Raw genomic sequence first — 12,176 nt, 5'->3', positions numbered from 1 at the left:
CCCCCCCCCCCCCAAAAAAAATGACTCCTTAGTCCTTAAATATATCACTTGATTCATTTAACCTCAGAAATACGTCATCCTCATATCATATGACATGTTTTTAAATTAAGAAAAAAACTGAACACATAGACGATCCCTTAAACTTGTTTGATTTTAGATATTCCAAACTAGGGATATACCTATTGAATACTCGAACGCCATAGAGACATGTTTAGATATAGCTTTTACTGAAAGTTAAACATATCACAAAGAAATCAAGAATCTGATGTATGTGTTGTATTATATAAAAAGGTTGCTTCACTGGAAGGTATGCCTTGATATTGACTGTTAACCTTCTGGTAAGGCAAAGTTACATTGCTTAGTTTGTTACATCATCTTCAACAAACCTTTCTTAAGTAATGACTCACCATGATTTCTTAAATGCTAACTATCCTTTTCAAAACAAAAAAACAACAACTGAGGGCAGGGGAAGAGGATTACAAAGTGGACAATCGAACTCTCACCAACAAAGTGAAAGTTCAAGTAGCCAATCGGCTAAGCTAGTACAATTCCACAAATGCTAACTAACTCAATCATCAGTAAGGAAATAAAGGTTATCAAATCCATAACAAAAGCCAAAGGCATGGACACTAGTGAAAGTTTTCATCTAGTATCTGAAATTCACTAACCGCTCCTCGAGAGGAGTTTTTTTATTTCTTAGAAGCTGAAACCACTGATTAAGGGTAAGAAATATTTCATCTATCACATCACAATTCAATTCTTAACAAATGACAAGTACACATCACATGTACTACACACATTCATACAAATCATTTCGACATGCTATTGATAATCTTAAAAATATCACAATGATATCGACGTTCATAAGCCCAATGGTAACATATGTTTCAGTAAAATCAAATTTATGAACAAGATTGAGTATACACAAACCAAAGAATATTGCCCAGTAAACATATGTTTACACACTCATCTGGTAAGCAATACTGAATCAATCAAGCAGCAGGAACTTTGCCCTGTTCAACTTTCCCCCCTTAGCTCGGAAAATACATCAGAATCCTTTCCAAGCAGCAAGAACTTCGTGGAAGATTTCACCAATGATTTCTCTGTCTGCATATTGCAGAAATGCAGTGAAATCATCTCTTATATCGAATATTTTACCAAACCTCACGAGATATCTCATACAACAGGCCTTCAGGTTCGGTAGTTGATAAAGAGAAGCAGTTTGGAGCCTCTCAAGAACATTCTTGGCGTCAATGTCTTCCAGTAGACTTTCATGACATGCCTCCTTTAAATCTGAGAGGTCGTACTTATCAGCTGCTTGAAGCAAGGACAGTCGATGGGTTAAAAATTGTTCATTTTCTATGTTCCCATAAATGTAATTCAGAAAGCATTGGCAAGCTTCTATTGACATGTCGGAGATGTTTATAGCAGATAATTCTTTCTCTTTGAGGTCATGGGAGAACATGCTTCGGAAGACAGGTGACCTTGCAGCAAGAACTGCACGATGCGCTCCAATGCTTCCATCTGAAGCATTGATTATGATGTCCGTGTGAATGCTCTCAGACAACATCCGGCCAAGTGATGACAGAGCAGTTGCATTCGATTGTTTCTCGGTTAATCCTTCAGCCCAGATTGAGCACAGCTCCCCACTCTGTCAGTTAACAAAATACAATGAACATGAATGAGAAACACTACAGTAATCTTCCACGCATAAGTTTCCACATGGTTAGAGTTCTGAAATGTAACATTAGAAACATCTCATCCATTGAACAAACTTTATCCTTACTCGTGGAGCAGAACACCACGTTAGGCGGTACGTGGCTAATCCACAATCAAGACATTGTGAGTTCTGAAAAGTATAATCTAACTCTATCTACTTGATTTTCGACATATACAGTATTAGACACCAAGACACTGGGTTCTGCAGAACCCGTGAACTGATGGTTGGATCCACCTCTGACATTATATTTGATTGGAAAAATCTAATGAGATAATATCTCAGATGGTCACTTAACTATACGTTATGAGTTCTTTTCTTAGAGAGTCACTCAACTATTGATTTTTCTCATAGAAAGTCAATTAACTATGATGCATCCAAAATTAAGTTTTTGTGTATCAAAAGAATTGTTTACGCCATTATATTAAGAAAAACATGCTCGATAATATGAATATATGAACATAGATTAACATAGTAATAACTGAAAAAGACGAGGAAACAGTACATTAGGCGTTGCAGTCTTCAGATCAAGGAATTCAACGTCAATGATGAACTTCCCGGTTAAGGGGATTTCAATAGGCCAAACAAAGTCTTCGCTACTCTTGAGTTGCTTGTCTACAACTTCTACAAATGTCAAAAAAAACCAACACAAAAAAGAAGACAGCTTTAATCACAAAAACACATAAAAAAGATTGATGAATTTTAAGACAATTTTACCAGGGTGAATCAAAGTCTGGCGATCTCCCAACGACGAGATTAATCTAATAATAAAAGATGCAATTGGAGGATTCTCTCTTGTGAAATTTGATATCTCTGGATATAATTTAATAGACAATGTCCTGTTCTTCTCCACAGCTAAATGCCTTCACAATCAAACAAAAAAAAAAAATTCAATCAACATAACATACACTCCTCCAAACCTCATTCAATTACACTATCTCCCCTTTTTCTATCATAAACAATTTTTCTATCTCTACGAGTTAGAACACTCTATCATTTTCAAAACCCTACTCGTAGAATTATACTGAATATGTTATCGTTGCAGCTAATTTTAGGCATTAAAAACAGAAAAACAGAGGTGGAGCTACAAATTCAATAAATTGGTGGATTTTGAATACGAAAAAAATACTGACCAATTCCATTTTCCGATCTTGAAAGGATCTGATTTGCGATAAGTACAAGAAGCCAAATTGTCGATTCGCCATTGAGCAAGACGAGAAGTAGTATCAACGCGATAAGCAGAATCACTCATCTTCGAAAACACAAGCGCCGACGTGATTTCATGGATACAATCGAATAAACCTTCCAACAATAAATCTCCGTGCTTTCCCAGCTTTGCTTTTTTTCTCTATATTCCTCATACACAAATCAATTTTTAAATGCTTCTACTTCCACTGTAAATAGGTATCTTTTAAGTTTTTTTTTTTCTTTTCTTGTGGGTATGGCCCCAATTGTGTAAAGATTTTGGACACGCAAGAGGGTCTTTTGATATTGCTTTACGCCATTGATAGTGAAGTTTTGCAGAGAGGTTTTGGTTTTGTTTTGAGAAAAAATTGGGAGAAAAAGAAAGGTTTTTTATTCTTTTCTTTTGGGTGATTTGTTTGGCTTAAACTACACTTCAGGGATGATTGTTACTCTCTTTATATAATATTAGCATAATTTGATTCACCAATTAAATTATTTTGAGGTTAAATTTTTGAGATAAATTGATATGTTTAGATTAAATTTTAATATATCTTATTTTATCTCGCATATCAAATGAGTCTGTATATATTAGGAGTGCAAAATTTTATTCGATTTACTGACTAGATTATTTTGAGATTATAATTTTTGAAATTTAAATTTGAGTTTGTAGTATACTATGAGTTGAAGATTTTGTGAAAAACTTTGTATTGCATTGATCTTGTTATTTATTTTTTAATTTAATTTTTGTATAGATATTTGTTGGAGTGTAGATAAGGGGCATGTGTAAATTCTTAGAAAAGTAAGAGAATGCTTAATTTTGGTTCTTTCAAGCAAAGTATCTTTGCTTTTGTTTGCAATATTTCTAATTTTTAGTTATTTTATTCCTTTCTTTGTGGGAATTTACAATTTTGCATAATTACTTTGCGTCTAGTATCATTAAAAAAAATTATCTAAAGAAATGACAAATTATCAAAATTATGTAAGAAAATAAACTGTCACAGGTTGCTATCCGATTGAATGATAATATTAGAGTCCAGTATTGGGTGAAATAAAAATCAGATAAGTCTAAAAATAAGCTTAATATAACTCGAAAAATAATTTAGGAGTGAGAATTGTACAAAATCATATAAGAAGATTGTGTGGAATGATGAGGGTGATTTCATATTTGTGTAATCAAAATGTAAAAATTCTTGTTAAAGTGTTTTCCGTTTTTATTAAATGTAATATAATGAAAATTTGAATTAATCAGACGAATCGAATGATTATGACTACAAAATATTTTTTAAGTATTTTTTTTTCTTATGGTTGGGTGGTACGTTAGATCATGCAACTATGGCCCATGCAAACAGTTATGCCAAATGTCACGTAAAGTTGCGCTATATTTTCATAGTTATATTTAGCTCTAAATACGTTTCAATTAAAAAATATATTCTTCAACAATAACGAATATAATAATATTAACAACAAGTCAAAATTGATATAAAATTTGTCTGAAAAAATTATCTTATATTGTTTCTAAAAAGGAAAGTTTATTTCACTTTATATTTGATAATCATCGTCCATATATTGGAGTTGAATAGTTTGAATATTTGTTTGTATAATCAAAATCTCAACTTATTATAATAAATACTTTTTTTAGCGCTTATATATATATATAAAGAGTGTTATTTTTTTTTATTGATATTAGTTAATTGTTCTTGAATCGAATGTTGTTGAAGTCTTTAGAAGCATATATATATATATATATATAAAGAGTTTTAGTTTTCGTTAATTGATTGTTGCCAAAAAATATTATAATGATTGGTCAGATATTTGGGTCTATGATTTTTTTTTCTTTTTACAAACATCACTATCTCGTTAAAATATTGAAGAAAATTTCCAGACGTCTTTAATATAATTTTTTATTCATTAATTTAATAAAATTTAAGAATTGCAAAAAATATTAACGTTTCTCGACCCAAATAAAGAAGAATTACCATAAGTTAACGAATACTTAATTGTATAACTATGATTGATTATGTCTTCTAAATATTTGAAATTAAAAAAATAATGAAACAAATTTAGAGAAATTTATGTAAATATAAAGTGCTTTTGGGAAAGTAAAAAACCAGAGTCTTATTTATATGAAGATTATTTTTTGATAAATTTTCGATAATCTTTTTTATCATTTAAATTTGAAATTGATAATATAAACGAGCTCACTGAAAGAATTAATTAAGTAAAAATTATAAATTGAATTAATATAGTCAAAACAAATTAAACCATTCGTCATTTTCCTTAGTCAATTTATCGTACTTTAATTTAAAATAAAGTTGAATTTTTCACATAGAAGTTGTTGAAAAACTTAGAATATTTGGTACATTAAAAGTGACACTTTAAGTTTTCTTCAAATATATACTATACTTAAAAAAGAAATATATTATTGTAAAGTTTAATTATTATTCACCACTATGATTTTTCATCTCAAATGACCTCCAAAGCATACCATCAATTGTATTAAAATTCATTTTTTTTAAAACAAAAAAATTATTAACATTTAAATATCTTTTATGGTCCCCTAAATGTCTGGAAAGAAAGAAACAAACTTTTGACGTACAATAGAAGTAGTGACACGTAAACCCATGTAGGTATGTGTATTTGACAATCTCATTAATCAACACATACATATTTCTTTATTTTATCCTCCGTTCCGGATTTGATATTCGCGTTGAAGTTTTGATCAACTTAAATTCATGTCACATAAAATTTTATATATGTATATCCTAATCGTGATGGATAGAATTATCTGATATCTATTACTGATGGAAGATAATAATAAAATTAGTCGAAATATATGTAAAAGAACTAGAGTGGTCATAAAAAAATTACTTGCATTTTTTTTAACTATGATTCAATCTTTTCTGATCAATTTTGATTATATATCAATCGAACTTTTAAATGAATTGGATTTGACAATAACGTATATTGAGTATTATTAATTATTAACACACTCAATTTAATTAGACTGTTCATCGGGGAAGTGGACTCCAATCATACTTAACTCTAGATTTTTTTTACGGAGGATTGTGATAAAATGAATAAAAACTCTTTTATTTTTAATCAAACTTCAAATCCAAACTCGAAACAAATTTTTATGAAAACTATTTTTTATCTAATGAACTTTTTACGACATGAATCTGAATATGTTTATACTTAAAACAAAGTTTAATTAACATTAAGAATGATGCAAACTTGATGGAGATGCAAAAGAAAAGTATGAGGTGGGGGTAATGATCAAAAGGATCTTCTTCATTAGAATCTTACAAGCAATCTTTTTATTGGAAGAGCAATGCCAACATGACAAGAGAGGTATCTTATTTTATGTTGTGTGGGGGCAATATAATGCATCTTTTTATTAGAATCTTACAAGCAATCTTTATATATATATATACATATCTCAACTTCCACTTATTTTTCACTGTCAATTCTTTGTTTATAGTAATGATATAGTTTAAGACAACTTGTATCAAATGTTTAGATATTATATTCATTGATTTAATATAAATTATATATAAAGTTCAAATGAGAGATTATTATAGTTTTGAATTACAGATGACTCTAGATTCTGAATTTGCTTATATCGATTTCTTTACTAGTTGAAAATTAAATATGATGTACGTAATATGTAATTGATTTATAAATTATTTCTTTTCGTTACATGATTTACATGTTATTCATATATTGAATGTCATAAATATATATTGTTAGCGGAGAATTCAATAAGTTTTCTCCGAATGTCTACTCTTGCATTCATAAGAAGTGTATGCAGACATTGTCCTACTACAAAAAAATCATTAAAAATATAAATTAGCAAATGATAATTTCCATCTCTAAATAAAAATATACGGTTAATTAATTTTATTTAATGATGAGTTAGATTTATTCACCATCAGACTAACAACAAATTTATTTTTTACCAAATGTTAGAGAGTTAATGTTGTATCGAATATATTTTCAGTAACTTGGGATGTTGTGGTTAATTATTTGATTAAAATCATAGTGACTTACATTGTTTTCATTCAACCACAAATATATACATAGAAAATTTGTAACCTTATTTTGTTGTGACTTCTTCATTCTCTTTTTCGAATTATTTTGATATAATTATCCTTAAGTTAAGGGTGTATAGAAATCTTTCAAGATATAAAAAAAGTCGATTATTCACTATCCTTTTTTGACCTGATACGTAAAATTACACCATATTATTATCTATAATAAAAATATTGTAATAATTAGTTATAATCAAGTTGATATTAGTTGGTTGTTCAACCACAAAAACAGATAAGATAAATATAAAATTTTCCATCACTTGTACTCTAATTAATACAGGAGGAAAAAAGTCATCATTGGTTGTTGTGGAATATCAACAAACAAATAGTTTTTTTAAAAAATAAAAAAAAATATGGTAATAATTAATTTACATCATGGAACTAAGATAATTTTAGCTAGTGTTGATGTTTAAGATATAGGTTTAATGACTACTTCATGGTGTAATTCATAATGGCCTTCCTAATTACAAGTTGTTTTTTCATAATTTGGGCAACTTTTATTTTGGTCAATCTCATAGCCTTAATTAGAAGGTAGATGTTGAATACAAGAAAATTAGTGGATACTTAGACAAAGGATGTTAATAGAGTTGATTAATCAATGTTGAATTCTAATTAGTGGATACTTAGTCCAAGAATATACAGTTGATCATTGATTATTTGTCCACTATGATCCAAATATCAAGTCTTAGCACCATTATAACATGGCTAGTTTTCATTTGCTTAAAAATTCTGTTATGTTTCAACGATAGCAACTCATCACTAATGACTTTTGATTTTGGTTCCTACTAATGTCCCATGAACTATCAAGCCCACTATATTGCTAGTGGCAATTACTTGAAAATTCAAGAGTTGTGTTCATGTGTTTGACATACAATAAGGATTTATGGTATCAAATTTGAGTCCTGTTGAATGCAAAGTCGTCTTTATCAGGGATTATTTGACCCACGAATCCCCCCTCCAAACAACCTCTTCTAAAAAAAAACAATATTCGAGTAATGTGATGGGATGAATATGATTCTTCCGGTCTTAGCTAGAGATCTTGATTTGAGCGTTGAATATGAAAAAAGATCTCGTTGAAGAGCACATGTGGTAGAAGCCTGTCATTTGTGAAGAAGTCGGTCATTTTCTCTTTCTTTGATTCGTTCATTAAACAACCTTCAGTTTGTGGTAGAAAGATCGTTTCAAATGAACCTTTCAGTTCCTACTCAAAAATATTGTTTTTCCGAACAGTTTTAAAAAAAATATTAGAATATAAAATTGTGATCATAAAAATAAGGACCAAAGAAACAACAAAGCTCATCGTGAAGTCAAATTGTTGTAGGGTGGACAAGAATTGAGAAACACCAAGTGTCCACTCTACTATTCATGACATTAAATTTCAGTTGAAAGGGATAACAAGAAATCAAGATACTATTACAAGTAATCAATTATAGTACATGTGGACAAGACAATTACCCACTTTTTATGCTAATGTTTTGACATATTACAAGACAAATAATGTTATTATAAGTACTATACTTTGTAATTAAGATCTCAAATTTTAAATTTCAATAGTTCAGGTATGAATTTGAACAAGTCAAGTATAATTATTACAATAATTTAAACTTTAAACTCGAATATCTGAAGTTAAGCTTGATCATTCACAAATCCAAACCTTTAAGATGAAGTTTGATAACTTCCGCCCAAAAATATGAAGTTGAGAACTGACCAAACCTAAATTCGGACCTCGAACAAACTTTCATCTAATTAAAAATTTTAATATGATTGGAAATCAAAATTTAAAATTATATCCACGACAAATTAGTATGTATTTCGAATTTCATCGTAATTTACTGTATCTGGGCCTCTAAGAAGCTTACAAAAGCCCATATTATTGGGCTGTATTTTATTTCATTTGGACCAGCCCATGTATTTCAATGTTCTTTAGGCCTGCATTTTGTGATCACCGTTTATCGATCATAGTTACACATTTAGCCCACTGGTAAAGAAAAAGGTCATAATATAAAAGAATTTTTTTTTTCATAAAGGGCCAAATTACACATTTAACTAACTGGTTAAAAAAATAATCTCTAATTAGAAATTTTAGTTACAATGATATAATTGTCTCTATATTATATATAGCGCCAATAATTAATAAGTGTATTTATAATCACCACTCTATATAAATGACGCAAAGACTTTGGTAACTCTAAACAATAACATTAATTCAATTGTCGTTAAAAGAAAAAAAATAATTGCCACCAAATGTCTCCTTAGTTATGACGAATATATATATATATATATATATATATATATATATATCGATTTGTGCTTAAAAAGGGACATGAATTATTAAATATTCAATTCTAAGAAGTTGTGAAGTTGATCCACGTTGATATTAATGTTGATGTTGTCAAAGAGGATATTCTTTATTCCATGATAATTTTCTTATATATTTTATTCTTTAATTTATTGTGTAAAATATTTATATATTTGATGGATATATTCTTTGTTCAACTAGTACAAGTCTGCTATTGTTTAAAATTGGATAAGATTATAAATTACAGCTTGTTGATTCCACAAGCTAATTTTTTATGTTGAAATTTAGATCGTTAATAATATTTTTGATGATTTTATTATAAAAAAAATTACGGCGTGTGATGAACACAAATCATTTTTCTATAATTTCCTTAAATTTAAATGTCCAATTTAATTTTAAATAATTTTGTGAAATGTTAAAGTATATTTAAATACATTTTAATAGTTTTTTAGATTGTGTTGTACTACAAAATATATTCTTTTATTTACAAAGGAATATTTTGACTTTTTAGCCTAAAATTAGTGGAATATATGTACCAATTGAGATGTTGTAGAAGAAGTCTTCCTTCGTCAACCAACGCTGAGACGATTAATAATTTGTGCGATCAAATACTTTTATAGTTTTCGATAGAAATTCAGATTTAATTAATTAAATTCTAATGTTGATATTAAAATAAAAAGAAAAACAAATTAAAAGGATCTTTCAAAGATTTTTTCATTGAGTATGTAACTATTGTTGTTTAAATTCATTTAATTAAATAAAAATAGTCTAACACAAACTTTATAAATAACTCAGTACAATATTATTTGATTGGCCGCCTAATTAATAAAAGTTAATTATCACACAACTTTATTAATTGATAAAAATTTTTTTGGTTAGCCTTATCAAACTCCTCACAATTATTAATTTAACTAGTTAACATATCCGCGCTTCGCGCGGACCTCATTAGATTTATAAATAATTTTTTGTTTAAATATTTTGAGTCAAATATTATTATCATTGAACCTTATAAGTTATATTTTTCAACTTGTTTTTCACTATCTATGCTTTTAGTATTTTAAATATAGTTGATTTCGTATAATCTATTTGGTATGTTATCTTTAGAAACATGTAAAGAAAGAAAAATAAATTCATGGAGATTTTCTTTTTGTTTATGCAGCTGTAGTAAATTCTAAATTATATTTTAGGAGGGAGTTAAATTATACAGCGTTCATAAAAAAATATTAATGAAAAAAGTTACTCTAAATAAATTGATAACCAATAATTTAATAAATTAGAAAACATATCATATATATATATATATATGAATGAAATTCCAAGAGTGGAAATATACAACTAATTTCAAGTCATGCTTATCATATTGTCTTATCTAAAATAATTACATTTTTTAGAATCTATTGCTTGTAAAATAATAAAAGGTTGACTTTTATTTTGGTGAAAATCATCTTCGGTATATTGAGAAATCATGTCAACACTACATAAGCAATTCAATAAGAGTATCATATTTACATTTCAACTAAGAATATACTCTACTTAATTTTTTAAAATTTAACATGAATCTAATATGAAAAGCAAACATTCAATATTAAAAAAAAATAGCAACACAATAATTATTATTACAGAACGAAAAAAAAAAGCAACAGTTGCAATACACCAAACTGTTAATAAACATTTATAAATTTATAATATATAAAAAAATTAAAAATACTAATAAAATACAAAAACTCTATAGAAAATCTCTTTAAATTTGTTGCTTGTAGCAACTAAGTAAGATAAGAAAAATAATATAACTTGCACATTAATTACTTTAGGGGGTTATCCACATGAAATGTTTTGAAGTCATGAATATTATTAATTAACAATTAAAAATAAAAGTTACATATATAAAAAAAATGTCAATTATGCAGAATAATACTATTAAGTAATTATTTGAAGAGGAAATTTTAAAAATATATTTTACAATATCACACTGGTGAAGAAAAATAAAAAAACATCCTAAATAATTTAGAGAAAAGATAAATGTGATCGGAGATGATAGAAATGTACTACATCATCTCATTTATTTCTAACATTCTATCTTTATATGTAAATAGATATATTGATTGTAAGTAAATAATAAAGAGAAAATAACTTAAAATATTTTTTTGAAATTGTTATTCTGAAATTATAATCAGAAGAAGGTCAAAAAAAAAGGAAAAGAAAGTGGAAAATTAATCTATTAGGATTGGAAATTAGAAAGATGTGAGTTATGGATGATTATTATTTACTCCTGTAGTATGTGAAAAGTTTTTGTTGTAAATGTTTCTCTATTAATAAAAATTATTTTTAATTAATTGAGTAAATTACTTTTACAAAAAATTAATTAATTTAAATAAGAAAAAAGGTCAACAAAGAGAAGATAAATGTCACATCACTTTTTTTTTTATGTATCTCATTTTCAATAATTAAGAGAAGTTAAATAAATTACACTTTTTTAGTTTTAGTATTATTAATGTGACTAAGGGAAAAAAATTTCTTCATTCTTTTCATTAAATAATTTATTTATTCATTAAATTTTTTAAAAGTACTAAAAAAAGATTAATTTATTTTTTGTTTAGTCTATGACTATTTTTTAATATGATAAACTACATCATATATTTTTTAGGGGCATCAATATGCAATAGCTATAAGAAATGTATCATGTGCAATATTATATTTTTCAACTGTGACAAAAATTGAAATATTAATTAGAACTTGATAAAAAAATTACATAAAAATAAAACTGTATAACTTTTCATCTTCATTCATTCACATAATAATAATAATAATAATAATAATAATAATAATAATAATAATAATAATAATAATAAAAGAGCAAAGTAAAATGAAGAAAATAATGTTAATTGAG

General features: G+C 27.3%; 1 protein-coding gene across 1 annotated transcript; it reads right to left on the bottom strand.

The window, feature by feature from the left end:
* Nucleotides 1-716: 716 nt before the first annotated feature.
* On the bottom strand, nt 717-3,332 carry LOC107024139 (BTB/POZ domain-containing protein At1g55760). Its single transcript, XM_015225045.1, has 4 exons — nt 2,851-3,332; nt 2,435-2,580; nt 2,223-2,341; nt 717-1,651 (listed from the first exon to the last, which is right to left on the bottom strand). The coding sequence occupies exons 1-4, from the start codon at nt 2,967-2,969 to the stop codon at nt 1,049-1,051; spliced, it is 987 nt and encodes a 328-aa protein (XP_015080531.1). The 5' UTR covers nt 2,970-3,332; the 3' UTR covers nt 717-1,048.
* Nucleotides 3,333-12,176: the final 8,844 nt, after the last annotated feature.

This window comes from Solanum pennellii, chromosome 7 (assembly GCF_001406875.1).
Source record: "Solanum pennellii chromosome 7, SPENNV200".
NCBI classification, from domain to species: domain Eukaryota; kingdom Viridiplantae; phylum Streptophyta; class Magnoliopsida; order Solanales; family Solanaceae; genus Solanum; species Solanum pennellii.
Note: the sequence above shows the minus strand (reverse complement) of the source record. Positions and strands in the feature narration are given on the sequence as shown.

Coding starts and splice junctions, on each gene's coding strand:
- LOC107024139 (XM_015225045.1), bottom strand. CDS start 2,969: ATGAGTGATTCTGCTTATCGCGTTGATACTACTTCTCGTCTTGCTCAA. Junction 2,581..2,850: donor AAGATCGGAAAATGGAATTG/GTCAGTATTTTT, acceptor TTGATTGTGAAG/GCATTTAGCTGTGGAGAAGA. Junction 2,342..2,434: donor CCAGACTTTGATTCACCCTG/GTAAAATTGTCT, acceptor TGACATTTGTAG/AAGTTGTAGACAAGCAACTC.